The sequence below is a fragment of the Blennius ocellaris genome (assembly GCF_963422515.1).
Source record: "Blennius ocellaris genome assembly, chromosome: 3".
NCBI classification, from domain to species: domain Eukaryota; kingdom Metazoa; phylum Chordata; class Actinopteri; order Blenniiformes; family Blenniidae; genus Blennius; species Blennius ocellaris.
In genome coordinates this window covers 16,399,370-16,424,797 of record NC_137652.1, presented here as the reverse complement: position 1 = coordinate 16,424,797, position 25,428 = coordinate 16,399,370, and the positions used below count along the sequence as shown (strand labels likewise).

Genomic DNA, 25,428 nt, shown 5'->3' with positions numbered 1-25,428 from the left:
AGCCTCTGAACAATGATGATGTGTAAACGTGTAGAAACAAACGGGAATGGCTTCAGTCCGACGGGTTCATATTGGAGGGGCGCGGCCGCTCGGCCTGGAGCGACGTCGGCTGTTTGGCACCGCGGGTTTGTGCGTGACAAGAGACGGAACAGCAAAGCATCATGGGACTTGCTGTGAGCAGTCGCGTGGTTTACAAGAGCGTGAAGCCTGATGTGGTGTCGTGTGGCGAGCGTGAAGTAAGGCAGGCGCACAGTTTCGGCGCCGTTGGTGGGTGCCGTGTTTCTGTGGAAGATAGGAGATCCAAGTCTGAATATCATCCACTTCCACGGTGCTGATAATAATCATAATAATACATTAATGTGGGACTAAACCTGAAGAAAAGCTTTCAGGCTCAGGAATAACATGGAAACGCTACAAAGAAAAAAGCTCATGGGCAGGTTGGATCCAGGTTCCTGCTGCGAGCTGACGGTGCAAACCACTGCACCACCAGGCTGCATGAAATAGGTCATCGAAGGATATAACGTTAAGTATCAACTGTAATTTCATGGCGAAAGTGTACTTGGTAAATTCTGCATTTCTTTTTGTCCAAAACTAACCGTAAACTTATCCAGCCAACAAATAGATATGCTGAATGAGGAGTGGTGTCCTTGCTGGATTTGTAGTTCGTGAAAATGCTGACAATTATAAAAACTGTTTTTTTTTCCCTTCCTGGACCTGATGCACGCACGCACGCACGCATGCACACACACACACACACACACAGAAATCCACAGAAGGATCTACCTTATAGGTAATGTTTCGTCATATATAAATAACAGGAGATGGGTGAAAGTAATAACTAAGCAGGACATCCTTCAATATCATCCCAGGGTTAAAAATATTCAAGTATTCCAGGCGCACTAAAAGTGATCTCTCATTTACCGTTAAAAAAAAAAAAGATTTCAGTGTCAATTTCTGTGCAGCACTAAACTTTAAATCATTCGAGATGTGATGAACTCATTCACATAAATCACACTTGTCTGTCGATTCAAATTAACAGGCCTAAAAGAAGCTTTTTATTTAAGTATTCATATGTTTGAGGGTTGTTTAGTTTTTTGCTAACTGACGGGACATTGGGTGGAAAATCATTCCACTTTCCTTCTACTTCTCCCCTTCATATAATTTAAAGCAGAATTACATTAACCAATCAGCCCTGCACATTTTTTTCTACCCAATATAGAAACTCAGTTAAAGCTTGGTCCTCTTTCCTGACTTCACTGCCTGTTGTTCTCCAGGTCTTTCCGTTTCGACCAATACTGAAAGTCACCAGTGTTTTGAGGCAGGTGCACAAAAACACCTAATAGGACAGTATCCCTGCTGCGTGAGGCAAAAAAAAAGAAAGAAAAAAGTTTTGCGCCACTAAAAAGTTTGAGCCAGCTCAGCACCAGTGTGTTTGTGTGCTCGTCTTCAAAGCACAGTGAGAAATCTAAGGATCTCCCTGCAGTGATCCTCAACCTGCTGGATGGGACTCCTTCATTGAGACTCTTTTATTTCCTATAGCCACATGGAGCACTTTTTTTTTTTTTTCCCCCTCCACCTTTACATCTCACAATAATCCTGTGACCTCCTCCGTAGTTGGTTGGGAACCTCTCGGGCACAGCACCATGTTTCAGAATCCGACTGCAGACGGATGGACGCGTTTATGATGGTACTTTTAAAAGATGTGCACTGAAGAGGTTAAAGGACTGGAGTTGTGAAACGATGCGACGTCAAGTAAACGATCCAGGTCAAGTCCCCCCCCCCCCTCCCCCCTCAAAAAATCATGAATCAGTGCCAAAGTACTCATTAATATTTGTGCAGTAGCAGTGTGCCGTTCCTCTTACGTGTTTGTTGTGTTTGCTCACACAGCACTTTGTACACAAACGAAACACCTGCACACGACCCAGGCGAAGCAAACGTCGCTCAGTGATGCGTCTCCAGCTCCACCACCGTCCACTCCCCCTGCGGGGCGCTGCCGGTGGCCTCGGGGGAGAAGCTGCTGACGGAGGTGACGGTGGCCGAGGGCGGCGTGAGCGGCGGCAGCAGGCTGGGCCACAGGCTGCTCTCCAGGGGGCTCAGCGTGCCGCCCGCTCCGCCGGGGAGCAGCAGCAGCGACGAGCAGCCGTCGCCGTTCAGCATCAGGGTCTGATTGATCAGCTGCTGGACGATGTCCACCTTCTTGCCCCAGTCCAGGTCCAGGGGCGGCGGTCGCTCCGGGGACTCTGGGGGATGAGAGGAGGGGCTGCCGGACGACCGGAGGGAGTCTGTAGGAGGAGGGGAGTCCGACGGAGAAGTCCGGCCTCCGCCGGACACCGGTTTACGGCTCTCCGCCGGCGCCGAGTGACGCGCGTTGCGTTTCGACTCCCGCGTCTTCTCGCCGCGCTTCACTTCGTTCATCCCGTCCGTTTCGCCCTCGGCCTCCTCGTCGCCGCTGTTCTCCAGGGCTTCATAGATGGTGCAGAGGCCAGAGGAAGGGGAGAGCAGCCCACTCTGACCCTGAGTCTGCAGCAGCTCTTGCTGCCACTGCATGATCTGCTGCCTCTGCTTCAGCTCCTCCTGCTGCTGCTGAAGCTGGAGCTCCAGATCTTTCCTCTGGAGAAGTTCCTCTTCCTTCTCCTCCTTTCTTCTGTCCTCTTCCCGCTCGTTCCTTTTTATTTCCTCTTCGGCTTCCTCCTTCTTCCTCCTCTGCTCCTCCTCCTCCCTCCTCTTCCTCTCCTGCTCGGCCTCCTCCAGAGGCCGGCCCTGCTGCGCCCGGCGCTGCTGCATCTCCTGCAGCTGCCGCTGGTGCTGCTCCAGCCGGCGCAGCTGCGGGCTCAGCGCCTGCTGCGCGGGGCTCCGGGGCGGGAGGTCGGCGCACGTCAACTTGGGAGGGGCGGCGGCGGCACCCTGCTGCTTGACGATGTCGTAGTAGGTTCTGGGGTAGGCCGCGTGATCGCGGCGGTGGGGGAGCGGGAGAGCACTGAGGCCTGCGTGCGAGAGGAAGTGGGAAGGAAGATTACAGTAGTGTGAAGTTACAAAACAGGTCACAGGCAGCAGAATAGAGACAGCAGTGCAGTGTGAGTACAAGCAGAAGGGTGAAGAGGAAGAAAGGGGGGGGGGGGGGGGGGGGAGGCCTTCAGAGGCTCATACTCGAGGAATAGTGGGAGCATTGTGAAGCCAAGGCCAAACATCTGCCAGTAGCCTGCAGCAGCAAAGTGACCAGGAATTACTTGTGCTTTTGAACAAGCGACAGTTGGGACATTGTTTGAAAATAGTGCAACAGTATTCCGGGGTGTGGAGTGAGCAGTTTAAAAAAAATATATAAAACCCAGAAAGTAGTGACCCGAGGGTTTAGGCATTGGGGGTGGAGCCTAGGTCAAGGATTTGGGAGATTTTGTGCAGAGAGCATACTTGTAGTGAATTCTTTCACTTTATAAAAATGACACCCAGAAAAGAAAGATTTGTATGTGCAAAAAAAAAATAATTAAAGCAGCCAATCCTCCTGTATATGCAATCGCCATCTGCTAACGACAGAAAAAGCTCAGTGAACTGAAGAGTCATCGCACGTGAATGGAGTTTATAGTTAGTGAACCGGTGATTCATGCAGAAGCCCTCCATGCATTTACACACATCCAGCATCACAACTAAACGATAGCGTGGCTTTAAACAAAAAAAAAAATCAAGTTACAGTGTGATGCTCTAAAGCCGAGCTATTGAACAGTTCCCCGGACAAAACAAAGTAATGCAATCAAGATCAACCGTGACATGCATTCGCTCCGTTGACATGGATACAGTGCTGCAGAGCGGAGCGGTTAGAATGGTGACAAAATAAAGTGCTAAAATAGCGACACACCCAGTGAGGCGGAGGGACAGTACAGAATGAGAAGAACGAGCAGACTGCGCCTCCTTGACGCTGCTGCTGGGTGACGACAGACGTCTTGGCTGCACGGGTGAGACGGTCTGAAGAGGATGAAGAGCTCATGGAGGCCGGTTCTCCTGATCACTGGGGTCTTGGGAGGCTGGATGGAGTTTGACCGCTTACCGTGTCCACGGGTCAAAGTTAATTCTCGGAAGCGGAGGAGGAAAGGTAGCAGTTTGTAACAGTCATAAGTCTTATTTACAGACCATTTTTTAATGAGTTGTTTGATTGGATTTATATTTTTATTTGTATGAACCCGTTAGTCATATATTCAGTCTTGCTGTGCATTTACAGATTGCTGGAACGTGTTAAATGCATGAGCGGTGCAGAGCCACTGGTAAATGATTCATTTCATCATTTGCCAAACATACCAGTGGTATATAGGTTTGTGTAAAAGATAAATCCTTGCATCATTAATGCCTCTACTGTACTCCCAACATACCCACATCAATAAGTGTACAGTGAGAATACGTCATGGTAAAAAAATCTAATCTTTATTTAAAGTTTTAAGTTGTTTTCCTCCAAAAGATGGATAAACAAAAGAAATAGCCAGAGTACAATTTAAAGTGCAAGACGGTTAAAGACGAGGCAAACTGCCTGTGTTGGGCTGGACAGTGAAATCAAACATGAACATACAATCAACACCACATTTTCAGTTATCTTAGTTCTGCCAAAATACTAGGATAAATATGCATGTAAACATGTCAACTTTATTTTACATTTCAAATCGTTTCTTTTCCCTTTTCAAGAGCGGTAAATAGACAAGTCACATCCATCAAGAAAACCACACATGTTAAAACTGATCAAAACCTGGACACGCTCACACATCAGGAGTAAACAGATGAGCTATTGCACATACAGGAATTGAAGCCACATACCATAATGGAAATGTTTTAGAGGAAAGAGCCATTACTGTCCTCCATGATTTCTTCACGGTTTTTTTTTTGCTCTCTGTTTTGTTCCCCCTTTTTCTTTTACGTGATTATGTCCACCCCCAGACATTTCAGGACAAACTAACAAGACTTACAGCTGTGATGTTGTGGGAGGCTGAGAGGAGTTAAGAGATATTACATGGGCGGTTAGGGAGATGATGAACTATACGTTACCTGTAAAAGAGTCCTCAGTCTTTTCACAGATAGCAGAATAGTACGGAGGCTGGACATCATCTGGGTTTTCCTCTTGTTGTGGCAAAGTGCTCGGAGCTGGGGGAAGATTTGGGCCTTCCTCTGACTTAAAGGCCTCTCCGTCATGCTCTCCTTCAGACGCCATGTCCTCCTTCCCGCACTCGATATAATGCTGCTCTGGCAGACATGGCTGGGCATGAGGCTCCTTGGCCTCTTCGGGCAACTCCTCCAAGGAGAAGATGCCAGGGCTCTTGATGCAGCTCTCCCCCGTGGACTGGGCGTTGGAGGTTGAGGTCGTGGTCATGGTGTCAAAGCCGTAAGATGCCATCGAGGTAGCAGACGGAGGAGTGGCATCTTCAGCTGCAGTACTGTTCAAGCCGCTCTCTGCCTCCTCTCCCTCCTCCACGGTCGACAGGCAGCGCTGGGCTGGGGCCGAGCAATCGAACGTTAAGTTAACAACAACTGGAGCCTCCAGTGACTCTTCCAGCTGAGCCTCCCCTTCTGTGTCACTCGCCTCGTCTTCGCTCACCGAGGATGAGGAGGGGTTGGAGGTGGGGGCCGTTGCTGGTCCTCCAAAGGCTTCAGCAGGTGGGGCATCTGGTTCAACATTTTCCAGCGCCACTCCTTTTTCTGCGTGGGCACCCAGATCCTGGTGCTGCAGGTTGGGCTGTGGGGAGTGGTGCTGGAGCTTCCCTTCTCGATTGTAGTCTCCCATGTCCTCCGGCGTGCTGGTCTCACTGCTCAGGGTACTTGACAGAGACATCCCTGGGGCAGAGGGGGGAGGTGGGATCAGGTTCTGCCCTGGAGCTGGTCTGGAAGGATCAGAGTATATTTGGGCCTCTGGAATCTTCTGCTCGTCTTTAACAGAGGAATAATCAGGAACTTCTTGGTTGCCAGGAACTAGAGGGTCAGATCCCAGTTCTAGCCAAGCTTGAGCGGGGGCCTGTGTTGGGGTCTTGGAGTCTAGTTGCCAGGGGTCAGGCAGAGGGATTGCATCAGCTGCAGCTACTGCAGCTACTGCTGCTTTTGTCTGTTCAGGCTGCAGAGCTTCTGCCCAGGGATCAGCAAAGGGGTTTGGCTGGTCCCACTGGGCAGCTGGGGCAGAGGGCAGCACAGGTGGGGGAGGTGGTTGAGCCATCCTGTTCAAGTTGTCCAACCTTTCATCCTCGGCAAAGTCGTCCTCATCCGCATTCCCGTAGCTCTCCAGTCCGCTTTCAGTCACTCCCTCACTGGCCATCTCCACGTCGTCATCATCTTCATCGTCCACGTCATTGTCATGTCTGGGCCTTGGCTGTTCGTCCGCCCGCTCTGAGCCCACATCCATGTCACAGACTCGATCACTGTCGTCCTCGTCTTCATCCTCATCGAAGTCATTAACTGGGATGTCGGGGACTTTCTCGAAGTCGGGGGAACCTGCTGAGGCGCCTTCCATATCGATTGCTCCTTTCAAACTGCCGTCTCCCAGATCGTCCATGCTCTCCGTGCCCTCCAAGACACCAGGGGCGCTCAGCTCAGATGCTCCCTGCTGGCTGCCGCTAACCTCCTCAGAGTCCAGCTCAGAAAGCAAGGCTCCGCCGGCTCTCCAGGCTGACCCGGCCGCCGGTCCAGCGGACCCAGGGCGAGATTCCTCGGTTGGCTGCGTGGTCCCACTCATTTCTGACACGGACACCAGCTGGCTTCCCTCTCGCTCCTCCTCATCTTCCTCTTCATTTAGATTGGTGGAGGGAATCGGCGAGATGGCACTTGCTCCTGCGGGAAGAGCTGCAGAGGCTGAAGTACTTTGTTCAGCTGACAAGTGACCCGTTTCCTTCGACGAGTCTGGAGCCACAGGCAGTACTGCTGGTTGAGCTGGGGCAGGGATCTCCTCCTGCGCTGTCTGCAGCGAAGAACTGTTTTCCGACCGTTCTTCGGGTGGAGCCGTGCTGATGGGGCTTGGTTGAGGTAAGGAAACTACTTCAAGGCTTTGGGCAACCTCTTGGGGCGCAGGAGCCGCCTCCATTGTGGGGACCTCTTCTGGGGCAGAGGCAATGGGACACGATGCTTTAGGTACGACTTCCGCCGCCGCCGCAACGCTCGCCGCTGCAACATCAACCCCTTTTGGTCCTGCAGGTCTCCGCGTCCCTGCAGCTCTTTGTGCTCCTGTACCTGAAGTGGTCGCTTTTGAAACTTCAATCTTCTTGCGGACAGTGAAAGGTGATACATTCTGCGTGGGTTTTTCATATTTAGCTTTTCCCAAGTTACTGACCCCTGGTCTGGTGGCTGGAGAGGCAGGTGGCATTCGAGCTTTGGAAGGGGTGTTGATGGCAGCAGTGAGTCGTGCATCATCTACAGTTTTCGTTGCCGCCGCAGAAGCAGGTTTTGCCAGCTGCCGTGCTTTTAACTGCAACACTTTGGTATCTGCTGCCTTTGTTGTTGTCGGCTGTTTGGAAACAGAGCCGAGCTTTACGGTAGATGCCAATTTCGTTGGATCAGGCTTCCTGGTGGCAGCTGAAGCTGTGGAGGCTGTGGGTTTCCTGGCTGCTGCGGTGGAGGCTGGTCGACTGACATCTGAGGCAAAACACAAAATATGCCAATTTGAGATCAATAAAAAAGGTAAAAACAGTCACAATTTGCCCCAATGCTCCATCTTTACATGTGTAAAGCACTGGTAATTATACCATGCCGCAATTAATGCAATATCTTACCATTAAAAATAGACAACATGAACAGACAAAATTAAAGACAATCTGAAAATGCCTCAATGTCATCAGCTTTATAGTTTTATTTAAAACTCAACTATTTAATGGCAACCAAATTGCCTTAAAAAGAGCAGGAAGTCCAACCTTTCTTTGCAGCTGGAGCTGCACTCTTTGGAAGCTGTGTTGCAGCGGGCCTGCCAGCAGGTGGTGCAGTGGTCACTCGAGAAGCTGTCGTTTTGGCAGCTGAGGTGGTGGAGGAGGACTTCCCTCCAGCTGGAGAGGGCCTGGTCGTGGCAAAAAAAGGTCTAACTGCAGAGGGCCCTGCAGTAGGCCTGAAAGGAGAGCAAGAGGTGGGGGGATGCAATTTATTCTGCTGGCAAAAATCAACAAAATCTGATGTTCCTATTCTGCATTTATCAACAAGCAGAAATAAATCACCTGCCGATGTAAACTACAAAAGTAATCTAAACTTATGTGAACCCATCAACAGCACTACCCATTCACATCAACAGTGATGCCTCCTTCTGCCTCTGTACTTCAGCCACGGCCAAGTAATGAAGTCATAATGAACAAATTGGTGGGGGGGGGTGCAGCAATAGATTGGAGGCAATAAACCTTTAATAGAAATATGATTGAAAGGAAAAGAAGATTGGTTTAAAACACTGCACTAAACTAATGCTGCCGACCACAAGCCAACCCCCTTTCTCTACCTTATATCACCAAGGTAGGAGTACGGAACAACCATCTCACCGTGCAGCCCTCATGAAGTCACCCCATAATGAAACGAGGAAAATCGAGGCGGTATAATTATCTCCTCGTGTTACTGTGCTCACTTAAACCTGTTGCACATCCAACAGTAATCAGACCAAGTACAAATTCTTGGAAAGTGACCTGATGAAAAAAACAAAACGGAGTGAATACTGATGTGCCAGCCTTCACAATACCCAGGATGTGCCAGTCAGAATTTTTTGAAGTCCTCTCAACATTTGAGCCAATTCTCGAAGGCAGACAAAGGCTGAAGTGCAAACTACATCAGTCCATTAAATGAGCCGCAGGCCGTACAACACATGAAGCCTGGTGTTTAAACTCTAAAACCTAAGAACTGTAAATAATCTGCAAGTCAATTTCTAAGGAACAGATCGACTGGCATTTTCAAACAGCAGTCCCACTGCCAATTACTACAATCTGCATTATGTCTTCATGTGGACTCTCATGTTGGTGGATGTAGACCAAATATGACGGCTTTCAGTAGGGTTAGCATGCCGGCACAGATGCCGCTCCCACATGATAAAAACCACTACAATGACCATTTTGTTTTCCCCAAGATCAGCAAACGACTGTACGGACACAGACATGGCTGCAGGAGTTTGCAATTGTCAGCAATCGACTGGAGATTTGGGATAGAAAGTGCAGCCAAACAGTGGAATGTCAGCACGAGACAGAGAAATCACATCTGCCCAGAGCAAAGACTGGCTCATGAAAAACTGACATGGACGCAGAAAATAGCGAGACACAGACCTGAGTGATTAACGTGCTTGAAAAGCTGTTTTTTTTTTTTATGTGTATTCATGCATACACACTTTAAGCAACCCGACAAATTAAAAGAATCAAGGTGGATAAAATTGAGTTAAGCACCATCAGCAGTAAGTGAGGTGAATGAAGACTGCTCATGTGAACAAAGGGGAGGACTTGAAAGACACAATACAACTCTGAATCAACCCTGTCGCCCCCTCCATTGTCTTATGATGAGTCATAACCATTTGATCGAGAGGAACGGCACACAGGAAAAGACCCACTAATGCCTTGCACTCTGCCTGTGGGTGCAGGCTGGTGGTTGCGTTGTTGGTGTATTAGTATGGATTACATTTCCTGCCAGCAGCGGGCTGGAATCAATACAAACCACAGCCAGACAGATGAGCGGCACTCCACGCCACATGATTTTAAAGGCCAAACAAGAGGTCACCGTGAGGTGGGTTTCTGCCTTCTGCGCCAACACCTCCATGGTAGTGCCAACAGCCGTTTTGCTAAAAGGTTGTGTGAACACGAGTTGGATAGGCTCTGCTGAAACCACACCCACAGTTCACTCTTGTCCGGTCAAAACGCAGTTTGGTGACTCGGCAGCTTGTTCATTCCAGCTCCTGCAGAACCAATGGTTCAATTTCAATCAGAAGTGAAAGGAAGTGCAGTCAGCCAGGGGGAATATTTTATTCTTGCAGCAGTATGCTCATCCCTTCAATGACCCCCTTCAAGACAACAGAAAGGAACTGGAGCGCCCAACAATACCATGTTTGGTTTGTGGGCCGTCCAAAACCAACTGGTGTACTGGCTCCGGAGAGGCGCACACATTCCTCCGGGCTGTGTGCACCGTCAGTTATCTCCTTGACAGTAAAGGGCAAAAATCTGAATCGGCTCAGTAGAGACTTCAGACCAAGTGTTGCCTGGGTAGACTGTCGCCACGGGTCCTTCCTGTTCCGCAGGGTAATCCCGCTTTCAGCCAAGACTGCCGAGCAATCAGACGGTTTTAACTAGTGGGAAGATGCAGAACTAATCGGGAGATGACATGAGGGGAAAATGCACAAAATGAGATCAAAGAACGTGAGAAGATGGACAGAGCTGAGGTACTGCTGTACGGACACTCTGAAAGCAGTATGGAATATTCTAGACAAACATTTGTAGACACTATGAGCATTTCTGTTAAATTTCAGTGGCAAGTCTTATTAATCATTTTGACAACTGGAAAGCACAACGGCATAATCACGTTTTTTGCTGAAGTTCAGCTGAAGGATGAAGGAGTTTGATGGAAGTGAAGGCACTGAGGAGGATTTCAGGAGATCCAGGCTCAATGCCTGGCACATGTACAGAATGCTGGGGAAAACGGATGAAGGGAGAGAGGGAGGTGGGGAGGACAGAGACCGATTGCCTCATCATCGCAAGGACACTACGGCACCACGAGTGGAGCAAAGCAAAGCAGGTGCTGGATTTTATTGCTCTGGCTTCAACTCAACCTCAGTGAGACCGAGACCTTCACCTGTTCTTCAAATGAACTGTCACAGGAAACAAACACGAAAGAACATTGGAATTTCATTCAGCCACACAAACAATACGAATGATCAACCATAGAATAATCTAAACCATCAGTGTCTGAAACATTTAGCCAAGAATCTAGCCTTTATTAAAAAAAAAAACAAGCATGACTTTTTCCTCAAGCCTGTAGCAAACAAAATAGAAATCGGGGTGGAATTTAACCCGATCGTAATCAGAATATTTTATCAAGGTGTTATTTATATAAAATTATTTTTAAGGGGGCATAGTATGACACAATTGTCATATTTAAACTGTTTTCAGAAACTCCATAGTCCAGTAGAATCCACAAAAAAGTGGGCCCGTGTGTCTTTCTCCAGGTGGATTAAAGATGAACATAGTTTGGAGACATGCAGCTTGTGCCGTTACACCAAATGAAGCATTCACCCGCAGAAAAATGGCAGTGTGTCCAACAATGGCCACTGTTGTCACAGCAATAAGAGTAACAATATGGCAGGGATTAGATTACAATCGATATGATCTCCGGGCATTGCGATGAAACCAAATCTCATTGGGTATTTTGCCAAAACGTTTTCAAACCATTAAACAGGATTGCATGCATTACCAAGGATGCGCTGAGCCGTCACTCCAAGGAGTCATGACTAATGCAAGGCGAGTCCCGAGCCGAGAGGGTTTGTTGGCATTACTGTCAGGGAACCGGCACAAACGGCAACATTGACTGAAATGCACACCTCCTCGACTGCTGCCACACACTCGGCAAGCAGCCGATTTCATGACTGCACAAAACCACAGGTGGCATAAATAGTGGCGTGGATCATTTGTCAGACACCTGCAGCTCCTGCCGATGTCGCATCCCATGGAAACGCTGCACAAGGATGATGTGCTGCTGTAATCAGACTCCTGCCTCAGTTAATTAATTTAGAAGATGAGCTGCCTCCTGTTAACAGGCCGCTACAAACGGTACACAACATTAAAAGCGGCCATGCAGTCTAAATGTGACCCCAGTCACCCTGTACTTTCCATAAGGCCGGATTGTAAAATGCTATTGATCCATACAACGGCAGCTGCAACTAATCATGTGACATTGTGCATAAAGAGAAGCTAGTTTCTGAAGCCACAAATGTTTATACCGACCAAGGATATTTTATGAATTTTTAAAACAACATTTTATTGATGGACTAAAGCAGAGTTCATCAGCATGAAAACTGATCACCACTACCACCAATAAGGATTGCAAATGGCTCAGTTCATTAACACCATAGTATTTCTGTTGGATTGTGACCAAAGCCCATCCACAAGCTAATCATATTTCTGAGTTTGACACCAGTTTTAAGCATACACCAAGCTGGTACATTCCGAGCTTTACATCGGTGCAAAGTGAAGGACATCTTAATATAAAAAGATATATATATATATATATATATATATATAAACCTTCATATAGGCCTACATCTGATGCAGCTAACAATGATAAGTTATTTGAATAAACAAATCTCAAAGCACAGCGTTCGCCTTCATGCCTCCAATTCACACAACCTATAACTGGACTGTTTCTTTCCTCAAATCTTTCAAAATATACATCTTGTATTCAAAACTCATTTCAAATTTGAGAAGATGAACGCACAGTCCATGTAAATAATTTAGTCAGTCTTCTCCAATCTGAATATTGCATATTGCAATTCTTACTCAGAGTTGCATACATTTAAATGCATCTGCAGGCTGAAGAGAGGATTTTACATAGTCGAGGAACAAAAACAATTGGGAACACATCTGCTTCAAACCAAGTCAAAACACTGACCCCATTCTGCCTCAGAATGATGTAGCACATTATTTAATAATACATTAGGAGGAAAGATCAGTGTTGATTAGAATCCAATCAACAGAACACTACATCCTGTGGAGAGATTCCGGTTGTTGCATCATGGATCCGATTTGATATGAACATTAGAAAGTATCCCGTTATCAAGGTAACCTGTATTTATTTATTTTTTTAAATTGTATTTTCTTTACTAAATGTGTTAAGCCAATTAAATCAGGGTTTCAAGGTTTTCATACATTTGGTAAAATACACATTTTCCATTTAAAACTGATGCAAATGTCCAAGTAAACCATGAAATTCTCCCGTGGCAAAAGTAGATCATTGACAGTCCATTGGAGTACCCTATCCAAACCATGGGTCTCGGTACGAGAGGGATTATGATCCAACTCAACAGCTCTCTGCCCTGGGGAAGGGGGTCTGGTTTCTGCCAGGGAGTCTGCTTGGAACAAAGCTGCAGTTCTTCTGTATCACCGGCTTTGTTAAGGCCCTCTCTCAGGTCGTTTCTGCCAACGTGACTCACACACTTGAAGTGAAATTTGACTCAATAATGGCCCACAGACCACAATGAGCGTCATTCTCCGTTGCCCCTCTTTAAGGCCTCAAGACAAACAGTCACCCTGTCATCCACTGTGTAAGGGAGATTTAAAACTCAAAAGCCCACCGACAAGGAAATCAGCCTGATTGAAATCTTTGATTGGGAAAAGACAGCATACAAGTCTGAAATGAATGAGGAAAAAAAAAAAATCCCAGCCATTTGTATTTGAATGGTTGGGATTGGAAAATTGTCAGATTAAATGAATATGAAATGGATTTCACAAGTCCTGATTTCACAAAGAGCAATCAAACTTGCTAGATTTAGATAGAGATAGATCACATACCTGGTAGTTTTTGCAGATGCAGCCGCAGCACCAACTTTAGTTGTGGTCGAAGTGGTAGACCTGGAAGTAGTGGCAGCCATTGTTCTGCCAGAAGACACTACAATGAAAGACGAAAAGCAAGTTGTAAACTAAAGACGTCGCGGAAAAAGTCTGCGGTGCCGATTCTTGAACTCACGTGTAGTTTTGGGCCTGGCTCCATTAACAGTACCAGGTGCCGTTCTCTTCTGAAGAGAGTTACTTGGCGCTGCTGGTCTGCTGCCATTTGTTGCTGAAGCAGCAGGGGCAGTCCTGGCAGGTCCAGCAGATGTCTTGTTCGGCTCACGAGTTGGGTTCCTCAACGTTGAGGAAGCTGCTGCTGGTCTTTTGGGCACAGCTCCTGATGCTCTTGCTACCGTCGTCCTGCCTGCGGCTGCAGAGGCGGCGTTTTGGGATGCATTGTTATTCGCAGTGCGGGAGGAGGCTGGTCCTGGTCGGGGACTGGACATTGCAGCCCCACCTGCAGGCCTGCCTTTATGGTGCACTTTAAACTCAGCGGTTTTTGGTTTGACTTCTGCTACTGGTCTGCCATTAACCTGAGGCACAGACGCTCCTGCCGTTTCAGTATCTGCCGCCTCCTGTGGTTGAGGCTCGAGTTGCTGTGTCACGTTCTCCTGTGATGAAGCAGACTCTGCTCCTGCTGCAGATTCAGAAGGCTCTGTGGTTTCCATGGTACCCCCATCTGGTTTCATCCCCTCCTCCAAAAGTGTGGGCGCCAAAGGTGGTGCTGCTAACTTCGCCAAAGGGCTGATAATGGTGTCGGATAATGGTGTTGGATGGCCAATTCCTGATGTCAAAGGCCTGCAAAAGAACAAATCACAGAATACCCAGTTTTAGCTTAATTGACCACCTTTAAAATGCAGATTTTGAGCATGTCACAACTATTGGTCACCAAAGTAGGACTCTTCATGGAATAAGGGGAGGGGGAGGGGGTGAACCCAGCAGTCAAGACACCAGCAAGGCTTTTCTCACTCATGTGCGTCATACAATAGATGAGTAGCCAAAGCAAGCCAATAAAATGCAACAAAAAGAAACGAACGATTCTTCTGTGCACAAAATCTGCTGATTTATGAAAATTCTCCAAATTGCTTCCAATATGCCAAAACTGAAAAAGAAAAAAACATGCCGGTGTTGGCCGTGTTGTGAACACGCAAAGGAGACAATCTGACAAGGCAACCAACAGAAGTCAAAACACAAATATTCCATTCCCTCATCTTTCATTTGAGCATATGTAAATGGAAGTCTTAATCACTGAAAAGAACTATGAATGGGAGATCCTGGTAGCAACAACGGAAATTTAAGTGCAAATAATGTGGTTTATTAAAGATGCAGCAATAAAGTGAGGAACACAGGTTTGTAGGGGATGGGTGTGAAGGCCTGTCTGGTTTCAAGTGAAATGAGTGGTTTCCAGATCACTCATCCTGATGCGCTTTGTTCATTGTTTAAAATGGTCACCGTTCCTATAGTTTTGCACCCATGAAGAAAACACGTTTGATGGGCATAGTTTGTCCAGTAAAAAAAAAAAAGGAAGATGACCTAGTTTTCATTTCGGTAACTTGCACCACTAAAACAGTAGCAGAGCACTTTTCAGACGAAACTTGGCCGAGTTCCTGTCGTTGGTCTACGTGAGCTTGGTGATCTGTTGAAACAGCTGATGGTCTTAAAAATGATCTATTCAGACAAGTGCTTTGTATATTCCTCAGGGCATTTCTGCACTCCATTTTCAGAACATTGAAATGTTAATAAATCAGTTCATAGGGTGTGGATTGACATTCAGTTTACAACAGTTTTGCCTATTGCATGGGGGAAAGGTTTGGGAGAAAAGGTATCCTTGTCCAAAGGTCAGGAAACGGTTCGAGTTAAACATTAACATTTGCTACTACACGATTTCTGAAAGACTCCAAATTCATTTCCTCTGTACTCATTTTCTGAATAAAAAAAAAAAAGTTAAAATCTTGACTTTAGAAATAATGTGGAATGAGTCACGAGTCTAAAAAACTAACAAAAAGCAATCGTTAACAATACTGGAATAACTCGTTTGGCCAGTTGGCTTCTCACCAACCACAAACACCCACCCCTTCACATGAAAGTAAATCACCTAATCTTTTGTAAAGAAACAATTACCTCTCCTCTGGAGGAGGCATGGAAAGGCGACAAACTGGGTGCACCGCTTACCTTTAGACAACAGCCCTCACTATGTGGTACTTTTGTACCCACCATTAATTCCAACAATGAGATCAATTCCATTGTAAAGGCAGCCCTTTGGAACAAAACTTTTGATTAAGAATAATTAGTAAATAAGGAGCATTTACTGTACTTTGTTGTGCAAATCCAATCCACTGGAGGTTCTGATACCACAAGCACAATGGTGGCAAGAAAGACCTGGTCGGTGTAGGGAAACAATTACTGGAGGGATTAATTATTCTACATTCATTGTAATCTTTTTTTGTAATGAGCAGTGACAAAAGCAAGTGAAATGGTAAAAACCAGACATCCACCAACCAGACGTGTAGAAGTGGGCAGGAGAGGGACAGGACGTGACCGAGGCCTTTCACAAGAAATGTGGCGCCCCGCCTATTAAAACGGGGTTCAACAAAGTCATCAAAAACTGTGGGCTTCTGCAAACTGAAGGGTTTAGAAGAATCCATCAGTACTTACAAGGCAGGTTCTGCACCTTCTTGCCATCTTCCGTGTTTCTGTAGTTTTTCCACCAGCAGCAATGCTGAAGTGCAAGTCAAGTGCAAGTTTCATGTGGCCATATTGCCTTAGGATCTTAGAATTTGCTGCAGGGAAAGAGCAACACGATGGAAAGCTTGACTGGCACGTCGACATGCATGGCACCACATAGTCCTGCTACTAATGCCAGGGGCTTAGGAGACAGCAGCGTGAAACACATTCCTCATTTGATGACCCCCCCCTTCTGGGCCAGTAAACGCATCATCTCTGCCCAGCTGACATGTGACGTAGCACAGAGGGGAAGTCAACGGATCATTAAAATCCCATCTACACGCACACCGGTATGAGGCTTTTTAATAAATTACAATTAGACTGTGTTCGTTGTCATATCCATCACATGCAGTTCTGTCAGTTTAGATCTGCAACTCAAAAAAATAAATAAATAAAAATAGATCACAAGAAAGTCAATGATTGTGGCACTCGCAGCACGTTTAAGGTTTTGTGATCACACAGGCCTAAAGACATGGGATAGGATTGACAGTTGCAACCATTTACTACATTTAAAGGCTACATTTGTCTACCGAACGAAAAATATTTATGGTCCTCATATGATAGAAATATGGCCTTGTGCGTCATTAAATTGAACTCCAGACATCAGTCTTCAGGCGCCTCGCCGCCTCCCTCTACATGTCCAGACATCACTAGTGGTGCCCGACTAAATGGGTCACTTTTAATACTTTGTTTAATGAAAGTAGAGGGGGATTTAGCAGTGTTGAGAGCATGCCAGGGGTTCAGAATGCTTTGCACAGACTGCTGGAGGAGGTCCGTTGATACCGATGCTCCAGCTTAATGTCTTCTGCAGATTTACCCCAGATTGCTTATCACAATGTTGCAACTATAAAACAGCACAGATAGACATTTTTAGTGGCGGGAGAGGTCGGCCGAGTGAGCGCAACATGAGCCAGAAAAGCAAATGAAAAACCTTTAAGTAGCAATTGATGTTATGAGCCTTTGTGCACTGGTAACCATTATAAATAGTTCAACGGTAAATAGATCTAAATAGACCACTTGGAGGATTTCCTTCCTGTCCTGCCAGATGCGAGTTAAATCTATTCTCAGTGTTTTATGCTGCTTGATTGGAAAAAAATTACGAAATTAAACGGATGCAACCATGGACACTGATCTAAAAAACAATTTCAAAACCATTAAAAAGTCACTTTTGCAAACAGTAGCATTAAACCAGGTGGACACCTCATACAGTTCTGGTCTCCAATATTCATGTTCACCCTGCTTCAAGATGATCCGTCGTAAAAAGCGAATGCCTAAAGCAGAGATATGGAGCATAATCGGACTCGTCCACATTCCTGCTCTTGCACGACTCCTCAAAGGCTATACAGCGACAGCTGTGTGTGCGAGTGCGTGTGTGTCAAAGAAAGAAGTGAAGGGAGAGACACACAGATGCACGTCTGTGTGCATGCACATTGTGGGAATGTTTGATGAATAAATGGGGATAAAAGTGTGGAAGACGCAAAATGCACACATTCTGGCAAAACCTCAATAGAGATTGTTCAGTCGGCAGCATTGACCGAGTGAAACTTGATTAGGTTGAGAGAAGTCCATTAGCTTTCCTCTGGTGTGCATCGGAGGCGGATGCATGGACTGCAAAGGAAGAGACACAGCCAGCATTCAAGTCCAAGTGTGAACCCAAGTGCATGAGAGCGTGCATGCGACTGTGACACGAGACTGAAAAGGCAAACGGGAAGAGGATGATTGGTTCATGTGGCGGAATGAAGACCAGAGGTTTAATCTTGTTTGAGCTCAAGGTTAGGAAAACCCCTCCTTTCCCAAACATAGACGAGACGTAGATAATGGCTCTCTCCAACTACAATCGGGACGCCATAAAATGTTTTACAACCAGACATCAGTTAAGTATCTTTAAGCAGATTTATGGGCGACTCTCTATGCATGTCTGCTTCTTCGGACCATACAAGGCAGCAGCAGTTTCTGCTGTATCACCAAGTGTTTAGTTCACACACGCATGCAAAATGACAGCGTGATGGGGAGAACAGTGAAATCTGATCTGCTGTTGGAACACAAACATCTTCAAGCATGCAGATGGACTAGACAGTGCATACTCGCCTGGGCTTTGAAAGCACATTACTCAATAGTTTTGTCAATGTCTTTACACCAAGCGGCTCTCGCTTCAACTATCCCTGGAGAGTATTTTACCAACAAAGCATGAAGATAAATCTTTTGTGCTTTCCTTTAGATCAGCAGCAAACCATTTCATTTTGCAAAAATATCAAAGTCAAGCTTCAGTTACAGGGAAGCACAGGCCAAGATAAATATCTAAAACACAAGTTAAATCTTTAACAGCTTACCATTTTTCCTATGAAAAACAGATTCTTTGAATCTAAACCACATTTGGAGGGACGACCATAACCGCTTCAGAATTCTGTGAATAATCCTGAGTCTCTGGGACAAGAAAACACTTGCTCAAATATTGAATGGCCCTCGTTGGATCAGCGCAAAGACGACATTTCACACCATTTATCAATCCATTATGTGTTCCAAAAGTGTTACGAAAACCAACACAACACTCTAGCGAGGTAAAAGCATCAGTGGAAATACTTGTGGCACATTTTCTGCAAGCCCAGCATGAAGTTGTAAAATGTATGAAGGCTGGATCCGATACAAGCACACTGTGGTTTTCCAGCATTTAAAGCCCGTTTTAGACATCTTTGTTATTTCAACTATGAATCAGTTTTTTTCTTCAGCAGGCTCAGATTCTATATTTTCTCATATTTCCATCAACGATCCTCCACCAACGCATCAATCACATGGGTTTGCGTGAATATGGCTTTACCTTCAGGGCACCAACAGCAGCTAAATTAGAACAATGTCCTTCTGTACTCCAGTGAAGAGATCAAATATAATCCAATATTGAAGAAACTAGCTTGTGTCAGATGGTAAACAAATAAAGAGCTCAATGAGCCGTTTTGTCAGTTACCATCAATGATGGTCCATTACAGTGATTGATTAACTGACTTTCAGCAGTGTACTACAGCTTTAAAGAGCAGAAGTGAGGTTAAAAAGACATTTCTCAACAAAATATCCCATGTTGCATCTACATACACACAATACAACTAAACTTGGAAGGATTTAGCATCTCAATGATTCAAGTGAAGGTACCATTACTCCGTTTTCACCAGAACATGTCTTACACGTTGCAACGAAAGATTGTTCCCTCAGTGGGCATAAAGTTAAAGCATAACGAAATATTAATTCTCAAATTAAATCAAAAGGAGCAGCATGTCGCACATTACATCTCAAAAAAGGCAAGACTTTCATATTATGCGACTGTCTGCTATACAACATCAATGTTGAATCTCTATTATAATTAACCACCAGATGAGGAACAAAAAAAAAAAAAAGAAAAGCAAATGCACATTCATAACATTTTTTGGGTGGTTGGATACTTTTGCTAAAGTACATTTGTTGGCAATTGCAGTGGCCGTTAATGTGCATCTCCCAGCTGGTTGCTTGTGACTAGATATGCATGTAGCTTGTAATTCTATACTTGAGATGTTAACCTGACTCAATGGCAGTAGTAGCTGTGGTGAAGGCGAGGGCAAATGTAGAGTAGGTTTAACAGAAAAATCTTAAAACGGGTCACAAACCTGATTGAATAATTTGTTGCACAGCCAGCAGTCAATGCAATGTACCCATAAGGCAAAGCTGCATATGGAGGCTCATCACGCCTTTCTGAAACAATCAGGAAGACGAATGACCCCCATGTACCTGGTTATATGATGACAAAGAACCACATTAACCCTCCGTGATCTTCTCGCCTGGCCGGTTGTGGTTCATCTCTCCAAACAACATGTGGAAATGTTGACCCGGGCAGCATTACAATATCTCACCCCAAGACATCTCTGCAAAACAAGTATCCCTTTAAGAATTTCTGCACTACCAAGTGAAGGTTGCTCAATTGAAATCGTTAGGCAGTGATCTGATGACATCACTAGTCGACTGGGAAATGTCAAGCAAAACTAAAAACGCTAAATCCCAAATCCAATAAAGTAATGCAACAAGCAATTTTTATCTCCTGTACTTTTGGAGGGGGAAAAAAAACAAACTTGCCATGTTGAATGGGGAATAATTCACATGAGGTTAAAACAGTGCATTGTGATGTTAAGCTAATGCTGCAATTCAATTGGGTAGAAAGGAGAGATGACAAAATCGGGTTTTAGTTTTAAAACTAGAGTGTTAAAAATATTTTCTTTACAACAACTTAACACTTTACTGGCAAACGAAGAGAAAACACTTTCATTGAGGGGGTTGGGCTGGTGGTTAAGGGGAGAAACACAAGTCAGCTGGGTTGCATGATCAACCGTAAAGGAATGAATGATTTAAGCATTTGTGCATATAATCAAATCTGGTAACAACAGCCACGATCATCTTAAGTGTTTGTCTGTGCAGCTACGTCTAACATGAGGGTACTAGGGGGGGGGGGGGGGGGGGGGGGGGGGGGTCCCATTGTCTCCACTGTGCACCATATAACCCCCCTCAGGCAGAGAGCCGAAGGGAGTGGGGGTGGGTGTCGAGTGGATTAACTGGTACAACGGGACAGAGGAGCAGCTGGCATGGGTAACATCACCCAAAAGACCCCCAGGACATCAAACGGGTTGCCAGGTGCAATAGAGACATGGACGACAATGTTGTCAGAACAGAGGTTAAGCATGTTGCTTACATTTGCTGAATGAATGGGATCCCGCTTGCTTGAACGATACAGACTCACATCTGCAGTTTAGGATAGTTTTTCCCCCCACAGTTCCACATAATATACACAAAAAATGAATGCCAGTTTCAGAACAGAGCATTCCTGCTCACTTGTTTCCTCTTCCCTTGTAAACGCTGAAGTCGGCTCATGCAGAGTAATTGCTGGCAAAATGTAATAATCCTTACATAAACGCCTCCATCTCATAGCAAATATAAAAGTCAAAACATGCGAAGTGAGAGGAAGGGAAACAGAACGTCGAAAGACGTCGACCCAACCCGTTTCGATATACATTCTTTCACACGAGTATTGATGCTTTTCGCCAACAACTTGCAGACCAACTAAAAAAAAATAATAATAATAATAATTATTCTCAATGAATCAGCAGAGCAACGGCAATCTGAATCACTTCACATCAGCACAATGTTCAGTCCTTGTCAATTCCACTTGAAATCAGACTACTTTATCACTTTTGACAAGGATTGCTGACCGAGAGTTGGGACCTCGTTAATTCACACCATGAAGCGAGGCAACGAGTGCACTCCTGTGAACCAGCCAACTGGTACCAAACAAGCGAGGCAGATAGTCGATATGATGCCGAGAGCCTGCGGGCTGGATCAGTTACCCTGCCTCCGACTTGGCGAGGTGAGCTGGGGCCAGATTGACACGGATCCCACACCTCAGTAGAGCAGCCTCTCTGTGAGCCACCCAAACCTCAGCCCAGAACTGTAAAGCACTCGTCGCATCTGCTCGAAACGCGGGACTTGTTTTCCCATGCCGATAGGAGAAGTGAGGGATATCCCATCATCCCATGCCTCTATGATGAACTTAAAAATGGCTTTTCAGTGCCAATAGCAGCTACACTGGGGAAATTAGCCCAAACCAATAACCCATCCAAACCATACCATCAAAAAGCTGTGGGTATCATCCACGGTGCTTCCCAGCACATACAGTTCTTATTTCCAGCAAACATGTCACTTTATGAAGCTGCAACATGCACCATAATAAATATTAAAGTTTCCGCCTATGAATAATTGATCTTCAAGATGATCTTCATCCTTTGCAGACCAGGACAGCAAAAAGGAACTCATGGCTGCCACAGTGAGCCAATGAACAGACTTTCAAAGTGCTGAAATACTTCTTTTCAATAATTACAGTGCAGCGAGTTTAGCTTAACGGTCCCAGACAGACAAGAGTGCCTAAACTGCAGCGCCAGCATCCACCACTTTAGCCTAATGGGCAGGCGAGTGCCAGCCTCCAAACCACAGTGACGAGACTTGCAGCACTGCACCACCTACAAAACGCCACAGCTTAAAAGCCAAGAGGAACAGAGCAAACCTGAAGGCCGAATGAGGAAATATAGTTCAACAACAGAATACTTTCCGAAACATGTCGAGGTCGGGCGAAGCAAGCGTTGGGATTGAATTTCCTTGGGTGCGAGACAGACTGACACTGGGAGTTGGTTGTAACCAGCCGCTTCAAAAGCAGATGCAAATAAGATGCTCATTTGTTCAGGAACTGTACTTCTATTCAGCTGCCTGGACCAATGCCTCAAGACAGGCTTATTTTTCTCAAAGAAATTTATAAACTTTTTTTTTTTTAACAAACAAGTGAAGAGGTAATGTTAAGCACTGGTTGGGCAAAATGTAACAAAAAAAAAAAATCACAAAACACAGCTCATAAGCCCTTACACGCACAAATCCTTGCGTATACAAACTATGAAACTGAACAAAACTGAAACTGGAGTAGATCATTGCTTTCATCGACCACATCAAATGAAGAATGCTCCCCCACACCTGGCATGACATCCTTCGAAAGCATTGCAATGAGCAACAAAAAGGTATTAAAAGTATTTTGGAAAACAAAGAGGCGTGTCAGAGTGATAGGTCTTATCGGTTGCACCCAATTTAACCGTCCAGGGACACCACTGCACGCGTTACAATGTCAACCACCTGCATTTCTCACGGTCTGTCATGCCTGAAACCCATGAGGCTCGGCTGCTCGAGGCCAGTCAGGAAAGTACAACCAAGTAGTCAGCGAGTCCATACAGCGTTAGAACTTCCCATTAGAAAGTGGGAATGTTACACAAGCACCCGTCGTAACACTTGGTTACGCACAATGCTTGTTCTAAATTTAAAAACCGGACGCAATGCCCCCCAAGCCCTCTTAAGGTTCAAGGAAGCAGTGAAATGAGAACTATTTTGAGCTCCTCATTTGGTTTGCTGTAACCTTTAGGAAGAGGAAAAGGAAACGGAGGTGTACAGAGGGGATGTGGCTGTGCTGCGTAAAAAATACTCCAAGTTTAACCACAAAGTAAAGTATCACTCACTGAACCCAAAAGGTAAACACCTTTTGTACATAAACACTTCAAAGGCAAAATTAAGGTCCAATTTTAAGATAAAATAAGTGTAAAGTCTGTTAATGGAGGACTTCACGATAAATCATTGCTGACATTTTAAGTGCATTTGTTTAGTCATTGGTGAAAAGTGTGGACAGCTGAAGTACTGCCTTCTGTTCGTCTTTGTGTGAAAACTCCTATTAAGGCCATCGTCGAGCCGGAATACAACCTTCTTCCCGACAGTTGTATATCAAACTCAGCGCTACCCAATCTTGAATCGAGAGCGTTTCAATTTTATGACTGCATCCGTCACTGAGTCACAACATGTCGTGAATTCTTCAAGAATTAGGTGAACGCAAGTCCGCCCTTCTTCCACACCTCTTTAAGACAGTCCAAGCTAACCATGGGCAAAGGCAGGAAACACTCCGGTACCAGTCGTCAATCAACCTCTGATGCATTTCGATGCTGTAGGAGGAAACGCACAGGTCGAACATGAAAACTCCACATCTGAGGAGAAACGAGTACAGTTTAGTTCACTGGTATTGTAGAACCACTCCTTGCGTTTCAATAAAAGAACCAGTCAATAGCAACTACAATGTCAGACACACATTCCCACCAGAAACGGAGAAATTAAGAATAAGTGACCGCAAAACACTAGTTTTAATTTGGAGCAACTACTACTCATTCAAATATGCAGGAGAGCTGTGGTAAACTTATATGAAAATTGGAAATGCTTCAGTTTCAGAACAAATATGGCATAAGGGTTAAGTGATTACAACTGTGGCCCAGCTCCAAAAAAAAAAAAAAAAAAAAAGACCTTCAGTTGTAAGAGATACACCTGCTCCTTCATATAGTCCAGAACGGTGCATGCCATGGACACAAGTAGACAGTTAATGTGCATTTTGCGTGCAAGTGACCATTTCCTCAATTGGGTTGGGTTCTAGTTCCCCACAAGTCTTTGCATTACAGTACAGGCGAGATGGATGGAGCTTTGAAAACAGAAAATAAAACCCATGGTGAAGTGCAAATAAGTCACCGGAGCTTGTCCAGACAGGCTGCATAACGCATGGGCGGTGTGGGATAAACCTGGGTCATCCACACAGGTGAGGAGCATTCGTGCACCAAACGCAAGCTTTAGACGGGTCAACTATCGTGCCAGAAACTGCTGAAAACCTCTTGCAACCACACCCTGCACACAGCGATTATGTAATGTAAACACACACAGCGGCCAAAAACCTGGCGGACACACACACACACACCAAGCCCAATCAGCGAGACCTGCACACAAGGGCTTGTGCGATAGTCCGCCAAGTCTGCGTGCGGGAAGTGGATCTATCAAAATAGGCAGATGGTAATGCTGGAAAAGATTCCAAAAAATGGGTCGAGAGAGATGATCGGGCAGGACTTGGTGTGAGTGAGTTTGAGCGAAGTGTGATCGGAGCCTTGGTGTGAGTGAGTTTGAGCGAAGTGTGATCGGAGCCGACGACGGGATGCTTCAGATGTGTCAAGAGACCCTCGGTGCTTGATGGGGGGGGGGGTCCAGGATCTCGGGACTCTCCCGGGTCATTCTTCGAGCTTAAATGAGACTGGTCGTGTCTGTGCGAAGAGGAGGCCCGGTTCAGCCTCGCAGAACAATAGCGGTGTGCGGCGGAGGAGGCGACTTGCTCGTCAATTAATCCACTCTGAAAGCTCTGAAGCCCAAGACAACCGAAACCCCCCCCTCCCCTCCCTCTCCCCGACATGAGAGGCTCCCCGCGCGGCTAACAGAGGCTGGGAACACCGACCGAGGAGAGCTAGCGCCACATCCATCACAACAACAGGGCGTCTGGCTCAAAAACGCATCTTTTTTAATCCAAGTAGACATTAAAGCAAGACGGAGAAAAGGCAGTTCACGGTTAAAGAGGGGGGGCGGGGGTCGTTTGGGACGAGGAGGGGCAACTTCAATCATCGTGGAGGAAACGTGTTCAAGTGTCCGTTACCTCGCAAGTGTCGCCGCGGCTCCTCCGAGGCTCCGGGCGGGCTGGAGAGCGAGGGAACGAGACGTTTCCCCCCCCTAAAAAGAGACAACGCTCCCGAAAACAAGTGTCGCCAGAGCCGTGAAACTCGGAGCGGAGTAACAATGGCGAGCGTCCGTCCGTCCG

At 46.0% G+C, this 25,428-nt stretch overlaps 1 protein-coding gene across 1 annotated transcript; it reads right to left on the bottom strand.

Moving 5' to 3' along the window:
• Nucleotides 1-1,941: 1,941 nt before the first annotated feature.
• Nucleotides 1,942-25,428, bottom strand: prr36a (proline rich 36a; the record flags this gene model as incomplete). Its single annotated transcript, XM_080515560.1, has 6 exons — nt 25,267-25,428; nt 13,633-14,294; nt 13,458-13,554; nt 7,863-8,050; nt 5,023-7,587; nt 1,942-2,984 (listed from the first exon to the last, which is right to left on the bottom strand). The coding sequence occupies exons 2-6, from the start codon at nt 14,183-14,185 to the stop codon at nt 1,942-1,944; spliced, it is 4,446 nt and encodes a 1,481-aa protein (XP_080371686.1). The 5' UTR covers nt 14,186-14,294; nt 25,267-25,428.